The sequence below is a fragment of the Salvelinus alpinus genome, chromosome 5, assembly GCF_045679555.1.
Source record: "Salvelinus alpinus chromosome 5, SLU_Salpinus.1, whole genome shotgun sequence".
In the NCBI taxonomy this organism is placed as follows: domain Eukaryota; kingdom Metazoa; phylum Chordata; class Actinopteri; order Salmoniformes; family Salmonidae; genus Salvelinus; species Salvelinus alpinus.
In genome coordinates, this window is record NC_092090.1 from 36,201,152 (window position 1) to 36,223,067 (window position 21,916).

General features: G+C 40.7%; 1 protein-coding gene across 2 annotated transcripts in view; it reads left to right on the forward strand.

Annotated features, from left to right (window-relative positions):
* Window positions 1-21,542, forward strand: part of LOC139576128 (polypeptide N-acetylgalactosaminyltransferase 18-like) — an 85,285-nt gene extending 63,743 nt beyond the window's left edge. The window contains exons 8-11 of one of the 2 annotated variants that reach the window (XM_071401833.1): window positions 1,129-1,266; window positions 3,322-3,417; window positions 16,588-16,752; window positions 20,834-21,542. In XM_071401833.1, the coding sequence (XP_071257934.1) occupies window positions 1,129-1,266; window positions 3,322-3,417; window positions 16,588-16,752; window positions 20,834-20,980 (546 nt within the window). In that variant the 3' untranslated portion in view covers window positions 20,981-21,542. The remainder of the gene's footprint in view (window positions 1-1,128; window positions 1,267-3,321; window positions 3,418-16,587; window positions 16,753-20,833) is intronic. The other variant, XM_071401834.1, reaches the window with a different exon arrangement.
* The last annotated feature ends 374 nt before the right edge of the window (window positions 21,543-21,916 follow it).

Below are 21,916 nucleotides of genomic sequence, written 5' to 3' on the forward strand. Positions count from 1 at the left end.
TACACCTCCAATTGACTCAAATTATGTCAATTAGCCTATCAGAAGATTCTAAAGCCATGACTTCATTTTCTGGAATTTTCCAAGCTGTTTAAAGGCACAGTCAACTTAGTGTATGTAAACTTCTGATCCACTGGAATTGTGATACAGTGAATTATAAGTGAAATAATCTGTCTGTGAAAAATTACTTAGATGTCCTAACCGACTTGCCAAAACTATAGTTTGTTAACAAGACAATTGTAGAGTGGTTGAAAAACAAGTTTTAATGACTACCACCTAGGTGTATGTAGACTTCCAATTTCAACTGTGTGTGTATATATATTTGTATATATGTTTTATATATATGTAGATGTTGTAATACATTAGCAGGGATGCCTGGTGTTTCTTTGAACAAAGGCTGAGTTGATTAGATGCTTAATAGTTTTCCTGTTTGCACTCAATACTCACAATTATGTAAAAACTCCTTTCAAATAGATGGGCAAATAGATGAGCATCAGCAGGCAAATCTCTAAATTGATATCGATACACTAGGTTCTGCTATTCTACTCAACAAGCTTGGAGGGAAATTTGGCCTCAGGATTAGCCTCATGAATTTATTATGTCCAAACGTATTAGAAACCTATTCCATTTCAAGTCAGAGCTGTTGCTGTTTTGTCTATTAGACTCTCGTTAGTCTGTTTATTGTATCTCAGAAGGATGCAAGTTGCTTCAATTGCAGTTGATGTTGGATCTATCAGGTCTGCTTCAGCTTTTAAGTTTGTCAGCGAGGCAGCAATTAAGATAATTGGGGTAGAGTGGACAGGAGCGGCAGCTTGCTGCAGAAGGAAGGCTGGGCCAGAGCGTGGCTGTTGCAGCGTGAGGACTCAGAGGAAATGGCAGATGATGTTAAATGATGTCAGTCACTTAGTCCTGCGGTTCTTTATACAAGGAACATGAAAGGCTCGCAGGAGTTATGTCACATTGCCTCTCTGAAATCAGGGAAACTGGGAATCTGATTCCTTTTTCCACCTAAGAGCTTGGCACATATACCCTTTTCTATGCATGATATCTTTATGCATTTGTATCTTTACAGCAATCACGGTCAAACTGTTTATCTCTGTGTTGTGTGTGTGTGTGTGTGTGTGTGTGTAGGACTCAGGAATAGACATTGGAGATATCTCTGAGAGGAAGGCCCTTAGGAAGAGGCTCCAGTGTAAGACTTTTCGGTGGTACCTGGTCAACATCTACCCAGAGATGAGGATGTACACAGACACCATTGCGTATGGAGTGGTAAGCAACATGCCCTCTGCAAAAAATGGAAATGCTATGTCAAGTAAAGCCTCCACAGAATAAACCATGCGGTCCATGCCTGAACAAATAATCATAATCCATTGAGTTACGGTTTGGATGACTGCAGTTAGGAATACTTTCATTTCACAGAGAGATGCATTTCTGCGGCAGCTTGGCTCTAAAACACGTGGACATGCCTACCATAGCCTCAGTCTTTGTGTGCACTGCCAGGGTTGGCACGCTTAAGCTTGGGCAATGTGGGCATGATGTGGAAAAGGTGCAGGAACTCAGACTCCGGGAGAAGACAGAAGACTTGCTGGAGATTATACAGTACACAAACCTGCCCAAGTGCTAAAGCTTTATTTTTCCAGTCTACTCAGAGGAATCTGTCCATTGTGTATGCACATTGAGTAGAGTCTATTGTTTTCACACACATACAGTAAGAGACAAACCATTGTATAGTATGCACATACACTGAGTATACAAAACATTAAGAACACCTGCTCTTTCCATGACATAGACTGACCAGGTGAATCCAGGCGAAAGCTATGATCCCTTATTGATGTCACTTGTTAAATCCACTTCAATCAGTGCAGATGAACAGGATGAGAAAGGTAAAAGAAGGATTTTTAAGCCTTGAGATTGATTGTGTATGCATGCCATTCAGAGGATGAATGGGCAAGACAAAATATTTAAGTGCCTTTGAACGGGGTATGGTAGTAGGTGCCAGGTTCACCGGTTTGTGTCAAGAACTGCAACGCTGCTGGATTTTTGACACTCAATAGTTTCCTGTGTGTATCAAGAATGTTCCACCACCCAAAGGTTATACTATTGAGTATGCACATATTGTTGTGCAGTGGTGGGGCTGGTGAGCAGAGCTTGGTTTATGTCACCTCCTCTCACAGAGATCTGCCTGTGTGGCCAAATGGAATTCTCAGCAATGCTAGACAAATGTTTCTGAATTTGTATTCGGGCCATGAGGGCACGCTGACAGTATTTATATTAGCAATTCATGTTCAACACTAACAGCTTTATTTCTGTGTGGCCACAGTGCATCAGTGCAATATGCCTGAATCTACAGTGACACACCCAAAAAGCAGTCTCATTGGAGTACGGTCTTCATTTCATGGTTGGTTTCTTTCTCTGTATTTCCATATTATTATGAAAGGTAGTAAGATGCAGAGAGGAAAATAGGTCAGCCTTATTAAAATTAATTCAAGTAGTAAGTGGGTTCAAAAATAGAATGTCCTCATTACTCTGCATTTGCTAGGTGCATTTTATGAACTTGTCAATCATTTTTGTCAGAGAATTCATTATCTAGAATGCAGACTTTGTTCAGCACAGCATTTGAGGTCAAATGTCATGCTACACCCCACACTGACAAGCAGCCCCAGGTTTTATTCACTCATGCATGAACCTTGCACGTTATAGTTTTTTCATTTCATGGAACCTGAGTGAAATGGTTAGATGTTGTCTGTCAGACTTTATTCCATCATGTTCAGTCCCTGAAGAGTATCCCAGGTGCTGCCTGGCGTTTTAATGATCAGCTGACAGAATGAGACATATCCTGTGCCAGTGGGGAGTTGACAGGCACAGTCTCTGGCTGTGTCCTTGTAATGTCATATCCGTACCTAATCCTGTCCTCACGGAGAGCGAGGCAAACACATCTTAATCCGCCCAGCCACCAATCCCTGTCTCCAGAGTACCTCCCCTGTCCTCACACAAACCTGTTGACTAGATCTGTAAAATAAATACTGCTATATATTGAAATAACTGTGCAAACACAAGGCTTCATGTTTGGATTACAAGTCCCATTTATGTTCTATGTCATGTTGTTCTGCAAAGAATAGAAAAGTGTTCCCTCCATGTGTTGTTTTGAAGTTATACTGGAAACCTGCTCTCTGGTTTGATTGAATAGGGAGCTGTGATAGCAGGAATATTTGAATCATTTCAAGGTCTCATCGATTCTCTGTCACACAGCTAACCTCTCCCTGAACTAGCCGATTGAGTGACATATCAAATTATGACTCCCTTTGTGATCATTTCCTCCCTCAGCTGAAGAACTCTCTGAAGAGTGACCTGTGTCTGGACCAGGGGCCGGACACCGACAACGTCCCCATCCTGTACCTCTGTCATGGGATGACACCTCAGGTTAGATCCCCCTCGAGCCCTCTTCAGCCCACGTCACTACATCATAATTTCTGTGTCAAATCTTCCACATGTGTATAGCCCGCCTTTTCTTATCCATCCTTTTGACCCTTTCTTATCTTGCATAAGGCTTATCAGTGAAATTCAGTCCACGACTCTGGAACAGTACAGTTGGTCCCTTTAAAGAGCTATTATTGTATGAAACATGTGTCTGGTCTCTTGTATGGCTTAGTAATGGCAGCACCCATCATGGTCTACCAGCTGACCAGCAGGACTCCACTTATCATTCACCACACTGCCAAGGGTCCCCATCCACCATGGGCTTGATCTGTGAACTTCATCCTAAGCTGCATTTGTCTTGTATTGACAGAATGCAAAGTGGAATCCATTTGTAGATAGTTTCTACTTCAAAAGTGGCAAGTCTGCAGGAAGTAGTAAACTTACAGGAAGCTTCCTCAGAGATTAGACAAAACGTGTGTGTGTGTGTGTGTGTGTGTGAGTGAGAGAGAGGTACATGCATACATACATACATACATACATACATATACTTTCCCGGTCTCCAGACAGGCATTAGCAGTTAATTCCAGGAAGCCACTACAGTGCTGTTGAGATGGAGAGCATCCCTTGACACTGTTTCTATCTGGGTCAGGCTGGCAGAATGATTCAGCACAACTGCTGTCTCTGCACTATCAGCCTCACCTTCTCTAACAATTGCCATAATGTTTTTAAAACTGAGATACCATGGACTATGTAAATGTTAAAACAAAAATTGAAACTCAAATAACTTTCCACAACGGCTACCTAGTTGTATATTTTTCTGCCATAAATATGCACAGCAGTCATTTCTTATTAGAGCTTTGGTTCTATTGTTTCTGAATAGACTTCTCAAGTTTGTAGAAGGTGAGATTTTAGCCCTGGGCTTAGGGAGATTTTAGCCCCAGTGTGAGTGTTTATACTTGCACATTCTAAAGTGGGCTAGCACCAACCTTAGCCCAGGCCAACTGTAGCTGGCCCTGTTCCGGAGCAGGGTTAGCATCGACCTTTCGGGGCTAGCCCCAGAAAACACAGTGCCAAAATAGCCAGTGTGAAACAGGGTCAAGAACAACGCCTGGAATGCTCACTGTCTAATCACAAACGCTGCACTGTCACTTAATTTACATATTCTTGTGATGATGCCTCTAATGCATTCTGCACATCATTTAGTAAATTCATACTATTTCAACCTTCCATCTGAGGGAAAAAATAAATAAATAAATACTTGGTTGCTATGCCTAAAAAAATGGTTGCTATGCAGGCTGGCTAATGCCTTCTCACTTAGCCAACTAAAGCTACAAACTCTACAGCTGGAAGGGCAGCATAAGCTCAATTGTCTTCGCCTTTTTATAGGTTTTGTATTGACATTTAATTTGATATATCCATGATAATAATATTGTTGCATAATTTGGCCTGGATCAGAAAAGTTATATTGATTTTTGTTCATGCACAGCATTCTCTGTGTAGACCTACAGGGGCAAGATCGAATTTCAAAATTAAAACATTGTTTCCGAGGTTAGACAGGCAGACAGCAAGGTTTATACAAACCATCACTGTTGGAAATCAAATGATAGACTAGAAGCAAGAGGAAATAATGTGCTAATAAATGTCTTATTGCTTATAACATTGGTCGCATGTCATAGATATAATGTTGGTCGCATGTTGTTTGACCGTTAGCCCAGGGCTTTGGAATACAAGTGTGAATCCTTAGCCCGGGGCTCACGCTTAGCCCTGGGTTAACAAATGCTTGTGTGAACACAGGCTAAGCCTAGCCCAGGGCCAGACTAGCCTGTGGTTTAGCTAGCCAGGGGCTAAGAACAATGCCTAGAGATTTTTATGTGATCCTTAACCAGACTAGTATTTGTATTTTGTAATGACCCCAGTTGGTATTCACGTAATAATAAGGAATTCCCCTCGACCACATTATTTTCTATTGACCCCCATTGTAAGAGAGGCAACTTCGTCATCTATTTTAATTTATTTTTTGTAATACATGAATAACAAAACATGCTGAAAAGCTGCTGTTTTGTTCAATGTACATGTAGCCAGGTCAAAAATAGAGCCTGCGAGAAGAGCACTGTGGCTTCAGGCTATTCGGTGTGGGAAATGTAGGTACGCGGTGTCCAAGTAGGCTACACGTAGCTATGTGTGTAGAAAATATTTAATCACAGGTAAGACGTTTAACTTGTTAACTACAGTCTGGTTGTAATTCCACTCACTACTTGTAGCTGTATAGTCTATTTGTTTGTGGTGTTGGTCTTGGCTAGCTTAATGTTTCGGTCGGTAGCTAGCTACAGTAGTAGCTAGCACTAGTGGCTGCTAGCACCGTCATTAAAAGGGGCTTGAGGGAAGTAGTGAGTACTTTTTCTAAGTAGTGAGAACACTAGAGAGCAGGCAATATTTAAAAGTAATCTTTAGACATGTTGTACTTTTCTTAAATGTAGTTTTGTAATTGACTAAAACAGACAACAACAAAACAAATTGTTTGAATAAGGTCAAGTTTTTGCCGTGAGCCAATGGGATCCAAACAAGATTAAAGCAATTACATCACAAAAAAACAGTACATCATACAGCACATTATTACACAACTACTCTACCACTATTATTCATATTGGATAGAAAACACTCTGAAGTTTCTAAAACTGTTTGAATGATGTCTGTGAGTATAACAGAACTCATATGGCAGCAAAAAACCAGAGAAAAAATCCAAACAGGAGGTGGGAATTCTGAGGTTCGTAGATTTTCAACACAGCCCCAATTGAACAAACCGTGGGATATGGATGACTTTGCACATCCTACGGCTTCCACTAGATGTCAACAGTCTGTAGAACCTTGTCTGATGCCTCTACTGTGAAGTGGGGCCGAAGGAGACAGGAAATAGTCAGGTCTACCATGACCTGGCCATGCTCTGACTATGCGTGTTCACATGAGAGGGAGCTCTGTTCCATTGCATATCTGAAGTCAATGTAATTCTCTGGTTGGAACGTTACTGAAGATTTATGTTAAAAACATTCTAAAGATTGATTCAATACATCGCTTGACATGTTTCTACTGACTTACGGAACTTTTTGACATTTCGTCAGATTTTAGTGAACTGCGCTTTCTGACTTTGGATTTGTTTACCAAACACGCTAACAAAAATAGCTATTTGGAAATAAATGATGGACATTACCGAACAAAACGAACATTTCTTGTGGGAGTGTGAGTCCTGGGAGTGCATTCCGACGAAGATCAGCAAAGGTAGGTGAAGATTTATAATGCTTTTTATGAGTTTTGTTGACTGCACAATTTGGCGGGTAACTGTATGGCTTCCTTTTGTGGCTGAACGCTGTTCTCAGATTATTGAATATAGTGCTTTTGCCGTAATGCTTTTGAAATCTGACACAGCGGTTGCATTAAGAACAAGTATATCTTTAATTCTATGATGAGTATTTATGTTATTTGACGTGGCTCTCTGCAACTTCTCAGGATATTTTGGAGGCATTTCTGAACATGGCGCCAATGTAAACTGAGGTTTTTGGATATAAATATTAACTTTATCGAACAAAACATATATGTATTGTGTAACGTGTCATCTGATGAAGATCATCAAAGGTTAGTGATTCATTTTATCTCTATTTCTGCTTTTTGTGACTCCTGTCTGGCTGGAAAATTGGCTGTGTTTTTCTGTGATTTTGCGGTGACCTAACATAATCGTTTGTGGTGCTTTCGCTGTAAAGCCTATTTGAAATCGGATACTTTGGTGGGATTAACAACAAGATTACCTTTAAAATGGTATAAGATACATGTATGTTTGAGGAAATTTAATTATGAGATTTCTGTTTGAATTTGGCGCCCTGCACTTTCACTGGCTGTTGTCATATTATCCCTTTAACGGGATTGCAGCCATAAGAAGTTAAACAGCTTGGAAAATTCCAGAAAATGATGTCATGGCTTTAGAAGCGTCTGAAAGGCTAATTGACATCATTTGAGTCAATTGGAGGTGTACCTGTGGATGCATTTCAAGGCCTACCTTCAAACTCAGTGCCTCTTTGCTTGACATCATGAGAAAATCAAAAGGAATCAGCCAAGACCTCAGAAAAAAAATTGTAGACCTCCACAGGACTGGTTCATCCTTGGGAGCAATTTCCAAATGCCTGAAGGTACCACATTCATCTGTACAAACAATAGTACGCAAGTATAAACACCATGGGACCACGCAGCCATCATACCGCTCAGGAAGGAGATGCGTTCTGTCTCCTAGAGATGAACGTACTTGGGTGCGAAAAGTGCAAATCAATCCCAGAACAACAGCAAAGGACCTTGTGAAGATGCTGGAGGAAACGGGTACAAAAGTATCTATATCCACAGTAAAACAAGTACCATATCGACATAACCTGAAAGACCGCTCAGTAAGGAAGAAGCCACTGCTCCAAAACCCCCATTTAATTAAAAAATTTTTTTTTTAAAGCCAGACTACAGTTTGCAACTGCACATGGGGACAAAGATCGCACTTTTTGGAGAAATGTCCTCTGGTCTGATGAAACAAAAATAATAGAACATTTTGGCCATAATGACCATTGTTATGTTTGGAGGAAAAGGGGGGCGGCTTGCATGCTGAAGAACACCATCCCAACCCGTGAAGCACAGGGGTGGCAGCATCATGTTGTGGGGGTGCTTTCCTGCAGGAGGGACTGGTGCACTTCACAAAATAGATGGCATCATGAGGCAGGAAAATTGTGAATATATTGAAGCAACATCTCAAGACATCAGTCAGGAAGTTAAAGCTTGGTCGCAAATGGGTCTTCCAAATGGACAATGACACCAAGCATACTTCCAAAGTTGTGGCAAAATGGCTTAAGAACAACAAAGTCAAGGTATTGGGGGTGGCCATAACAAAGCCCTGACCTCAATCCTATAGAAAATGTGTGGGCAGAACTGAAAAGCGTGTGCGAGCAAGGAGGCCTACAAACCTGACTCAGTTACACCAGCTCTGTCAGGAGGAATGGGACAAAATTCACCCAACTTATTGTGGGAAGCTTGTGGAAGGCTACCCAAAACGTTTGACCCAAGTTAAACAATTTAAATGCAATGCCACCAACGACTAATTGAGTGTATGTAAACTTCTGACCCACTGGGAATGTGATGAAAGAAATTAAATCTGAAATAAATTGTTCTCTACTATTATTCTGACATTTCACATTCTAAAAATAAAGTGGTGATCCTAACTGACCTAAAACAGGGCATTTTTACTAGGATTAAATATCAGGAATTGTGAAACTGAGTTTAAATGTATTTGGCTAAGGTTTATGTGAACTTCCGACTTCAACTGTATCTACAATACAAAATGTCTAATACCACAATACAACAAAATTACAACGTTACAGTGTACTTGTGTAGAGTGCAGTGCGTGTGTTAGTTTTATCAGTTTTTTTTATCCGATTTTACTACTTGCTTGAGTTACTTGATGTGGAATAGAGTTCCATGTAGTTATTACTCTATGTAGTACTGTTTGTTTCCCAGAGTCTGTTCTGGACTTGGATACTGTGAAGAGACCCTTGTTTCCATGTCTTGTGGGGTATGTATGGGTGTCTGAGCTATGTGCTAGTCGTTTAAACAGATAGCTCTGTGCTTTCAACTTGTCAATACCTCCCACAAAGACAAGTAGTGATGCAGTCAATCTCTCCACTACTTTGAGCCAGGAGAGATCGACATGCATGTCATTGATGTTAGCTCTCCGTGAACACGAAAGGGCCAGCCGTGCTGCTCTGTTCCGGGCCAACTGTAAGTTGCCTATTTCCCTCTATGTGGAACTTGACTCTGACTGGGCAGTAGTCCAGGTGCGATAAAACTAGGGCCTGTAGGACTTGTTTTGTTGATAGCAATGTCAAGAAAGCAGAGCAGCTCTTTATTACAGACAGACCTCTCCCCATCTTAGCTACCATTGCATGAATATGTTTTGACCATGACAGTTTACAATCCAGGGTTACACCAAGCAGTTTAGTCTCTTCAAGTTGCTCAATTTCCCCATTATTCTTTACAAGATATAGTTGAGGTTTAGGGTTTAGTCAATGATTTGTCCCAAATACAATGCTTTGAGTTTTTTTAAATATTGATGACTAGCGTATTACTTGCCACCCATTCTAAAACTGTCTGCAGCTCTTTGTTAAGTGTTGCAATGATTTCACTTGCTGTGGTATCTGATGTGTATAATGTTCAGTCATCAGCATACACGGACACACAGGGTTTACTCGGTGCCAGTGGCAGGTCATTAGTGAAAATAGAAAAAGGTACTGTAAGTGGCCTAGACAGCTGCCCCAGGGTATTCACGACTCTACCTGGACTATATTGGAGAAGATTCCATTAAAGATGATGTTAAGCCATAACACATACAGTACCAGTAAAAAGTTTGGACACACCTACTGATTAAAGGGTTTTCTTTATTTTTACTATTTTCTACATCGTAGAATAGTAGTGAAGAAATCAAAACTATGAAATAACACATATGGAATCATGTAGTATTAAAAAAAAAAAGTGTTAAACAAATCAAAATATATTTTAGATTCTTCAAAGTAGCCACCCTTTGCCTTGATGACAGCTTTGCACACGCTTGGCGTTCTCTCAACCAGTTTAGCCTGGAATGCTTTTCCAACAGTCTTGAAGGAGTTCCCACATATGCTGAGTACTTGTTCGTTGCTTTTCCTGCAGTCCAACTCATCCCAAACCATCTCAATTGGGTTGAGATCGGGTGATTGTGGAGGCCAGGTCATCTGATAAAGTACTCCATCACTCCCCTTCTTGGTCAAATAGCCCTTACACAGCTTGGAGGTGTGTACAGCTGGTGCTCTCATGCATGCTTCAGTGTTACTTGGCTTGAAGAGAGCATAAAAGGCATTTAGCCTGTCTGGTGGGCTCGAGTCACTGGGCAGCTCGTGGCTGGGTTTCCCTTTGTAATCCGTAATAGTTTGAAAGCCCTACCACGTCCGACGAGCGTCAGAGCCGGTGTAGTAGGATTCAATCTTAGTCCTGTGTTCACTTTTTGCGTGTTTGATGGTTCGTCTGAGGGCATAGCAGGATTTCTTATAAGCGCCCGGATTAGTGTCCCACTCCTTGGAAGCGCTAGCTCTAGCCTTTAGCTCGGTGCGGATGTTGCCTGTAATCCATGGCTTCTGGTTGGGATATGTACAGTTGAAGTCAGAAGTTTACATACACCTAGGATGGAGTCATTAAATCTCGTTTTCAACCACTCCACAAATTTCTTGTTAACTAACTATGGTTTTGGGAAGACAGTTAGGACATCTACTTTGTGCATGAAAAAATACATTTTTCCAACAATTGTTTCCAGACAGATTATTTCACTTATAATTCACAGCATCACAATTCCAGTGGGTCAGAAGTTTACATACACTAAGTTGACTGTGCCTTTAAACAGCTTGGAAAATTCCAGAAAATTATGTCATGGCTTTAGAAGCGTCTGACAGGCTAATTGACATCATTTGAGTCAATTGGAGGTGTACCTGTGGATGCATTTCAAGGCCTACCTTCAAACTCAGTGCCTCTTTGCTTGACATCATGAGAAAATCAAAAGGAATCAGCCAAGACCTCAGAAAGAAAATTGTAGACCTCCACAGGACTGGTTCATCCTTGGGAGCAATTTCCAAATGCCTGAATGTACCACATTCATCTGTACAAACAATAGTACGCAAGTATAAACACCATGGAACCACGCAGCCATCATACCGCTCAGGAAGGAGACGCGTTCTGTCTTCTAGAGATGAACGTATTTTGGTGCGAAAACTGCAAATCAATCCCAGAACAACAGCAAAGGTCCTTGTGACGATGCTGGAGGAAACGGGTACAAAAGTATCTATATCCATAGTAAAACGAGTCCTATATCGACATAACCTGAAAGGCCGCTCAACAAGGAAGAAGCCACTGCTCCAAAACCGCCATAAAAAAGCCAGACTACAGTTTGCAACTGCACATGTGGACAAAGATCGTACTTTTTGGAGAAATGTCCTCTGGTCTGTTGAAACAAAAACAGAACTGTTTGGCCATAATGACCATTGTTATTTTTGGAGGAAAAGGGGGGAGGCTTGCAAGCTGAAGAACACCATCCCAACCATGAAGCAAGGGGGTGGCAGCATCATGTTGTGGAGGTGCTTTGCAGTAGGAGGGACTGGTGCACTTAACAAAATAGATGGCATCATGGGGGAGGGAAATTATGTGGATATATTGAAGCAACATCTCAAGACATCAGTCAGGAAGTTAAAGCTTGGTCGCAAATGGGTCTTCCAAATGGACAATGGCCCCAATTATACTACCAAAGTTGTGGCAAAATGGCTGAAGATCATCAAAGTCAAGGTATTGGAGTGGCCATCACAAAGCCCTGACCTCAATCCTATAGAACATTTGTGGACAGAACTGAAAAAGCGTGTGCGAGCAAGGAGGCCTACAAACCTGACTCAGTTACACCAGCTCTGTCAGGAGGAATGGGCCAAAATTCACGTTTGGGTCACGTTTGACCCAAGTTAAACAATTTAAAGGCAATGCTACTAATTGAGTGTATGTAAACTTCTGACCCACTGGGAATGTGATGAAATAAATAAATCATTCTCTCTACTATTATTCTGACATTTCACATTCTTAAATAAAGTGGTGATCCTGACTGACCTAAGACAGGGAATTTTTACTAGGATTAGTGAAACACTATATTAGGCCCACACGTTGTTTTTCTTAGATATGGCTACTATGATCACTACATCCAGTTTAGAGCAGATTTCTGTAAATACCCTGGTAGGTTGACTGATAGCCTGAACCAGGTTGCAGGCACTGGTTACAGTTTGAAGCTTTTTTTTGAGTGGACAGCTTGATGAAAGTTAATATTTAGGTCACCCAGAAAATATCTCTGTTGATATCACACATATTATCCAGATACTGACTGTTAGTACTTAGTGATCTATAGCAACTTCCCACAATAATAGGCATTAGGTGAGGCAAGTGAAGCTGTTGCCATATTACTTCAACAAACAGCATTTGAAATGAGAGTCTCTAAGTTTTAAAGGAATATGACTCTAAATATAAACAGCAACACCTCCCCCATTGGTATTCCTGCCTCTTCTGTATATTTTCTAGCCAAGTATTGCTACCACTGTATCATCAAAGGAATTATCTAAGTGAGTTTCAGAGATAGCCAGTGTATTAATGCTATCTGTTACTAGCAAGGTATTGATTTCATCAACCTTGTTTCTTTGGCTACATACAGTATGGTAATGTGGGCTATTTTCAACACTTTTCTTTTTTGCGTTATTGTTTTCATTGCTTTACTGGGAGGATTACCAGAGGTAGACATGACAGTGACATTTATATTTGAGCTGATAGTGCAGGTGAACTGCTCCCAGTGGGCTTCCTACTAGAGCAAACCGTATCAGTGCTAACAGCATAACTCAGGTTCATAGGCGCATGATTACTGCTGACAATTGCTGTCGGATTGACGGAGGCATTCAGGGGAGTTAGAGGAACATAAATTAGGTTACTTACATTAAGACTGATAACTTTCTTGGGAAACTGTACATTTGCAGCAGCACGACGACATCTCAGCAACACAATGGTAGGGATTATCTGAGCAGGGCTTGGGTCACTGATAAATCATTGTCTCAACCCAGCCTTGAAATGGGAGGACAGGGTCCAAGCACCAAGATGATTTGGATGGACTCCGGCATTCCTGTAGAGTATATTCTGTTTCCAAAAGGTGTCAACGTTATCTATAAAAGTTATGCCAACAGAGCTACAGTAATCTTTTAGCCAGATGTGTAGTAAAAAGTGGTCTAATTCTTGAAAGGGAAGCTAAAAGTTGCATCCACTATCATCCTTGCCTATTCAAACATCTCCATGGTAAACCATTCACACTCATTGCACCTGTATTGATTTTTACGTTGGTTTACAAATTAAAGCTCTGGAGGAATCTCCTGTGATCTCTTACAAGAAAGAAAGCCAGTCGGAGCTGATCTTTCCCAAGATGCCTTGCACACTTTTCTTAACAAATAACTCCAGAGAAAACATGACACCAAATCTCACATCCCGAGAGCAGGCTAATTTAAGAACTCATTAATGTTAGAAATCTGTTCAAATGTCTCTGTTGAATAGTTGTCGGGTTATAGTGCTGTTACTCCTTTTAGAATCCGTTTTAATTTCACACCACTACAGATGCCGTTTTCTTCCTGCTTTACCTCCTACTGATAGTGAGGGACTGAATGATAGTTTACATTTTTTTGTTATAATATTTTATTTTCCTTTTTTTCTTTTTTTTTTTACGAACTTATACATACGATCATCAACTTAGACACACACAAACAATGGCTCCATCTTATCTATCGAGATCCGCATGCTCACACCCCCATCCCTAGTGCCTGCATTATTGTTTGCCAAATGGCCTTAAATTGTACCAATTTGTTTTTCTTGGTCACCCATGCTATTTCAATAATAAATGTATATTTTTTTTCCATTGTGTCAAAGATGGCAGATTGATTGACTTCCAAGTTTATAGTATAAATGTTTTCAAGATGAGTGATGAGAAAATGATCGTCCAGTAAAGAACCTTAAGGCCCGCACACTGTTTCTGCTCCCAATTCACCGCTTTATGGACTACGTTTCGATCCAAAACGGATATTCGTCAGGTCAAACAGACTGAGTGCTCACATCCCAAAATATACACATTCACCTCACATGACCATTACGCACATGGTGGGTGTGGAAACCATTAAATTCACTTTTGCACATAGGTACTGTACATATGGTCATAAAGTATTATATGCATACAAAAGGGTCCAAGTTAAAACCTAGGCAACAGTAATGAGATTACGTAGGGAAACTGTTGGAATACCCGCTCATTTAACCATTACACGCGGAACGCGCAGTGGCCATAGATCTAATTAGTGACCTATTTCAAAAACAACTTGTGTACCTCTAATAATTTAATATCAGTAGTTACAAAAAATCTAATATGTACAAAATGACCAAGTTGAGACCAATATGGTAGGACAAATCAACGTGACATATTCATGTAAGTAAAGGTCTGATATCAAACTCTTGGTTCAGACCTTTAGGAGACATGGCTGACAAATAGTGAATCCAATACAATTCTCTTCATATTAATAGATTATCACTATCTTCCCCCTGCCCCCCTCATAAGAGTCTTAACATGTTCGATACCAATGTATCTCAGCACTCCATGAAATCCACAGCCACAGGGTTTCTCTGATCAAGAGTCCTGATATTACTCTTGTGTTCTGCTATCCTTGTTTCAAATTTTTGGTGGAACACGTAATGATGCCCTTGATCTTAATGGCCTTGGTCATGATATGTGATTGAACACTGTGCATTGTTCGTAAAGTTACACTGGGTACATCGGCCACATCTGTAATTACCGTCCAGCACATTGTCTAGGAAGGTGCTACGTGGCACCGGTGGAAGATCAGACGCCACCACCATTTGACTGTTGTTGGGGGAGCGTCGAAAGACTAGGGGGTTCAAAAAAAACGTATTTTCCAGTTGTGAATCAGGGCTCAAAATGTGCCATTGTTTTTTTGTGATATGGTCAAACTGTTTGCCAAGTGGGGAGTATTGAAGGAAACTCTGAACTCGTTGGTCAGGGGGGGCGGGGTGATTTGGGTGTGAGGATGTCATTTTGGGTCATTTTTTTTATCATCCCTTGTGTCATGCAGCCATTCCTCTGGGTAACCCTGCTGTCTGAAAAGCTCATCCAGACAGTCGTCTTGTTTGTCATAGTCACTCTGTGTACTACAGATCCTGCGTATGCAAATGTATTGGATGATAGGGATGTCAGCACTGTCTGTTTGACCTGACGAAGATCCGTTTTGGATCAAAACGTAGACAATAAAGCGGTGAATTGTTTGAAACTATCTACATTTGTCAGTGCAAAATTACTTTGAAATTCTGTCATGGAAATAAATGTATTTCCTGTTACCAAGTCATTTACCGTTTCTCTGCCTTTAGTTTTCCATGTGGGCCTATTTTTCAATGAATTGTGAAAAGCTGTCCAAGGATTGTTCCATAAGGTTGTGTTTCTAGAGAGTGATATTGGTTCTTGTAAAATGTTTCATTTTCTTCCATATCGTTATAGTGTTCTTATCTATGAAGTTGTTAATGTTCTTAGCTTTATCCTTTGAAAATAGACAAGTAAAAAGATTATGGAGATGAGCATGTGCATCTTTAATATGTACCCATTGTTCCTCTTTAGTGCATTTAACTATATGTGGCAAGTAAAAGCCTTGGGTGGCGAGTTGATATAATTCCGAGTCTGGAAGGTTAAAACCATCCTCGGACTTAGGAAGAGGTAACACTTTTTCATTTTCATTCTATGACCGAGTATACTTTTTTAAAGAATGTCGGTGGTGGGGTAATTGGTATTACCGAAAATAAATACAAAAACTTTGGCAGCCATGTCATTCTATAGAGATGTATTCTACCTGTAAGATTGATGGGATAGTTTTCAAGGTGACAGTGTATTTATGACAACTGTTTGCGAGCGACAAGGTAGCAGTAAACCCCTCCTAATGTAACCCTGTGCTACCTACCGCCTTCATCCCCACCCCTATCCAGCTGTGATGTCCTCCCGCCCATCCAGCTCTTACATTCCCCTGCCTCTCCCAGGGTTCTAGCTACCCCACATGTGCAGACAAGCCTCCTCATCCCTCATATGCACGGTGATAGTCAGAGCACAGATGTAGCTGCCATCTGTAGCACACACAACTCACTCTGCTGCTCAGTTCAAACAGATGCTTTTTCCTGCCACTGGTGTTTTACGGCCTGTTGGCTAAATATGGGCACTCAAGTGCCCTTGGAAAATACGGGCTGGAAGGACCGCATCAGAGAGTGCAATTAGAAGTGTTTGGGTTTAGCTGGTCGACTTGAATTGTTGATGGAGTGCGCACCTCTCCATAAACAATAAGCCATTTCCCACACTGTGCCATTTCCTGCCCTGTGCTTCAGTCCAGTGAGGTTAGCTGCATGAATAGACATGCCATATGGGTGATGTAAGTCCTAGTGAAAAGCCTAAAACAAATCAACATTTTGTGAAATGCTTGAATGCCTTCCAGCTCTCAGTAGCGTATGTATGTGCTGTCTCTTCTGTCATTCCAGAATGTGTACTACACCAGCACTCAGCAGTTACATGTAGGGGTGCTCAGTCCCACCATCGATGACGATGACAACAAGTGCCTGGTGGATGTGAACAGCCGACCGCGCCTCATCGAGTGTAGCTACGCCACAGCCAAGCGCATGAAGCTCCACTGGCTATTTACTCAGGTAAGAAACCATACAGACCTGACCAACACACTCAGACTGCTCACTGAAAATAGACCAGCAAGCGATAGAAAATGGCAGGTCAATGATCTAAATTGCTACTTTGTTGCAAGGGAGTTGGACCATTAGTAAATGTGGCACAAGTGGAGGTAGATATCTTGGGTACATTTTAGGGTGTAATATTCACAGAAGTCCATGGCTCAGTTGCTCAGTGTGGTTGGGTTGGTCTCATTAAGGAGTGTCACAGGAATAAGAGTTTTACGGTCCACAGACCTCTCCACATTCCTCCAAACCATTTATACGTGAACAGTAAATACATCATAATGACTCTCTCTGTCTTCATTATTGGACTGGCTCACTGAGCACAGTGGCCTGTAATGAGGGCCACATCAACATGGCCTGAAGAGTGCTTCACCCATCTGAAGTTTTGAAGGTGCAATTAAAACCGTTCTGATCATGTTCGGTGTCGTCATAACGTATGCACTCAAAATATCCACTCAATAGTGGGGTGCTAACCTTGAATTCAACTTCTAGGAATTGTGTTTACAGATAAAGATGTATTTTTTCTCTCCATTGGTGGATCACTTATTTATTTTGGGTGGATGCCCGCACAAGTTACAAACTTGTAGGTTCTGTACCTTATCCCCCCAAAAAATGACAAGGAGTGAGACATTGAAAACATACTATACAGTAGTATGCACTGTATGTCAAATGCCTGGATTGGTTGAATCTCTAGCACAAAAACTCCTAAGTCAAAGTATTGTCAATATTGGATTCAACCTATTTGCGTCTATAGTTTTGACATTAGTGTGATACCTTGTGAACTCACTGAGAAGGAAATCATGTTGTATGTTCCGTTCAAAAGTTTTTATTGAAATGCTGCCAAGCACGGTTTTACATCTTAATGCAATTTTTCTTTGATTATGTTGGAGAGATCATTGTTGATGGAACTGTGTCTAGAATGTACTGACCTGGTTTCACTGAAGTATAGGTAGCTCTGCGGTGTAAAATAATTGAAATGCTTCGTCTCACGTGTCACATATCTACATGACTCTTCTGTAGGTGGTTTCTTGGTTTAGCATTGTATAATTTAAGAAGGAATGGAGTCAGACACCATGCATTATTGATCACATTTCTGCTAGACATAGTGTGAAATGTGTTTTACCTCAAAAGGAAGTAGAATGCATCGATACAACTCAAGCATAGGGTTGTACAGTGCTGTAGCGAGGAGGAATGTTCCTATTCCCATTCTAGCTTAAGTGTTACCACACTTAAATTCTACGAGATGGAGAGGAGGAGAAGAGCAGCAATCAATGAATGTCTCTGTGGTTGAATGTGCCTTACAATTTTGTGACTTTTCTTCGCTTTAGAGCCTTATAGTGGAAATTCAACAAGTGAAATAATTGTGATGTATCTTAAGAAGCAGAAGGAAAGAAGTGGGTGTTTTTGTATTTGTAAAGGTTTTGTCAGCAGTTAAGGTGGCTGTGACACCTGAAACCCCACCTCTTTAAGGAATACCTAGGATAGGATAAAGTAATCCTTCTCACCCCCCCCCCCTTAAAAGATTTAGATGCACTATTGTAAAGTGGCTGTTCCACTGGATGTCATAAGGTGAATGCACCAATTTGTAAGTCGCTCTGGATAAGAGCGTCTGCTAAATGACTTAAATGTAAATGTAGCGTGGGCTGTAGTATGGAGACACAGAGGGTTTAGGTGTAAAGAGCCCTGCTTGGGAGACAGTCTTAACACGCTGATTAAACACATCTAATTAGCTTTCTGTTCATCCTCAGTGCTTTCACTGACTTGATGACGTCACCTTCCCAAGTGCTTCTGTTTTCTACTATCCTTTGTGCTTTTCTACTACATGGTGTATCTTCTACCTCTCATGTTGGCCTACCCACTGTAAATACTTCCTATCTCCTTATGTAACACAACACATAAACACATGCATGCACACACAGACTCCCAAACTGTTCACTCAAAAATAATCAATTAGATGAAAGAACACAGGAGAGTTGGTTAACCTTTCACCGCTGCTTGTGAACCCAGGACCATTATCATTCTGGCTCACTGGTTCACTCTCTATAGCAAATCAATATGTTGGTTTTGCAGCAGCCCACGGGATCAAGCACAGGGAGCAAACAGGACTGGTCCTCTGCCAGTACAGAATTCAACCTCAGGCCTCGTATTGTAATGCAGCCTCTCCTGGAGAGAACGCAGGCTTTTTAAGCACCCTGAAGGTTATAATGGTTATTGGTGTTTAAAATATTTTGATGTTGACTTCCCAGATAGAGAAAGGCTGAGTAATGCTGATATTTGTTCTTGTGTGAAATTGTTCTGAAGTGTTCAGTGACTCACTGGAATTCAACTGCCTCAGAAAATGTTTGCTATTTAGCCATGTATAGCCAAAACATCAGGTCAAGAACATTATGCCGAAGCCCCAGGGTAACTTGGCAGGCTCCCTGCTGCAAGATGGTAATCTTGCAAATATGAGTAGAATCAGGATGAAATTATTAATATTTTCTGTAAATAAATGCGTGTTTTAGCAGTTTGGTAGATGCCTCGTAAATATTTCAGGAAGCGCCTCTGGCAAAGTATGATAATGACAGAATGAAAATGAATTTATTGTTTTATATTTTGAAACAACTTCAGATGTCTAAGCACAGTCTTAACAATTGATGAGCTGAAATAAATACAGCAGCAATGATAAGAAAAATGTACATGTACAACTTTTTTCATATGGGACTTTTTGGTTCTACTGTATTGTGTAGCTCTTTGTTTTCTTTGTCATATCTTATTTGCAGGTAATGTTGTTTTCCTTGGACTCATTCCAGGCTATATGCACCATGTGGCCAATGAGGTGTATCTAATGGCTGTTTTTTTTCATTTGGTTGAACATATGGAATCCACCATGTTATATTTCATGCTACCGTACATCTGACAACCAGTACTACACGTGGAGATGTTGATTACTGATGAAAAACTATTAGTGAATATGTAAACTGTATCCGTCCCCCATGTATTTTACAGAATGCACTCAAGCAGATAATTGTTTCATTCCATAGCTTTTAGGCATGCAAGACCTGACAAGCACTCTTAACTAAATATACAGTATTCTATTCTAATGAAAACCTATCATATCCTGAGTCAGAGTGACATCAACTAGACTCTGTCATTTTGATTTATTCACTTTCAAATTAACCTGACCAAATCCTCAGTATGCTGTATGTGCAACAAAACATTAATGGCAAGTTGACAATGAGATTGCTTAGAGGTGGTTGTTGACTCCACATATTAATCCCTCATAAAATGTCCTCTTAATTATTAATTGGTAAGTGCAAATCTTAAGGATGTGTATTGGTCTGAATTTCTGAACCTTAACATGCCCTAGAATCTTTCTTATTAGAGCATCTAATCTTGAACCAGAACGAAAGCCCATTTTAAAACGGTTGCCTTTCCAGTTTGAGTTGTCCTTCTCCTGACTGAGAGGTGACGGGAGATTTCCTGATCGCAGGCCCTGAAGTTACACATAGATAGTGAATTTCTCTGATCTGTGCAGTGACTCCCATCGCACTGGTCCCAACAGTTGAGTCCAACCCAAAGCTTTAAGGCCTCCAATACATGTGAGAGATTCTCCGCTCTAAGAGATAGGAAAGAGAGATGAGATGGAGAGACACTTCGAAGCACACGATTCCTTAGGTGACAAAGATTGAGTTTTTTCCTGTAAGTGTGAGGGTTGTTTTCTCAGGTGACGTGTGAAAATGTTTTCTTCTCATCTAATGCTGTCTTCTTCTGTTATCACATAACCTTGGCATTCCTACTGAGAGTGCTACTGAGTATAATGGTAGATAGTGTTGTTCTTGCTTCGTGAGCATGCTGATGCTATCTGGGAAGGCCCCAGTGCTGGCGCCGAAGGGAAATCAGTGAAAAACAGAGCTGCGCGTGCTTGTTAAGATATACACATCAACCCCGTCCATTAATTCATAGCGCTGTGGGGTTAAGGTGACACAGCAATCAACGACATGCACACCAATGATGCTGTTGCATCCCACTGTAATTTGATCTACCTGTTTTTCCTTTTCAGGGAGGTTCCATTCAGAACAGGAAATCGAAGCGATGCCTTGAGCTGGTGGCCAGCAATGACAACGAGTTTGGGTACCAGCTGGCCCTTCAAAAATGCACTGGACAGAAATGGTCCATCACAAACACACTGCCTGGCAGTGCCCTATGATGGGCTCCTCTGAGAGAACACTGGATATACTGTAGCACACTGGACTGGGTGGGGTGCTTATTCTGTTGCTCCTCTGGACTTTCTGTTGTGGATAAAGGAGAATGGCGTATGGTTAATGACAGTCATTGGAGCACCATGATGTCTTTTTGTTCACCAGTTGACATCACATGATAAATGTTAAACATTTTCTTTAGCCTATGGATCAGCCATAGATGGTTGATATTGTGCATTATGAGATACTACAATGTTATGAAACATATTTTGTTAAGAGTGTAGTTGGTTTTCTGTTGACTTGAAGGTTGTACTGGGTTCTATATGTTCATTGTTGTACTTGGTAAATAACTGCTACTGTGTAGCAAGCATTACGAAAAGTTATCTGCTGTTTTCTTTTCTTCTAGTGTCTCAGGTTTGTTGGATAAGTTTATTATGCGATTAAGCTGTACAGTTTTGGGGAATTGCCAACATGTTGGAATATATATATGGAAATAATATACTATTTTCTAAGTGTAAATATTCAAAATATTTATAATATATGCCAGTAAAAGTACTGATGCTATATGAATGTGTTGTAGAGTGTTTTTTTCCCAATGGTACAATGTTGAGTGTGCCCTTTCCATGTAAACCGCCACCAGCTGTCCCGTATGTGCGTCTGTCCCATGTGACACAAGGCAAATGTCATGTTATCAAAATGAATGTGTGTCTTTCCCCTTACGCTCATGCATTTAAGGTTATAGCTCTCTCAACATACAGAAGTTAATCGTTTATGTTCACTTTTTAATGGATGTGGATTACACAAATTATATTAATGATCACATACAGATGTAGGATCTTTATTTGATTACTCTTTTGTTGCTGAGCAGCAGGAACTTGTAGTGTATTCAACGTTTAAAAAGTATTCTACAGTGTCAAATTTCCACTTTAAAATGTCAGACTTGA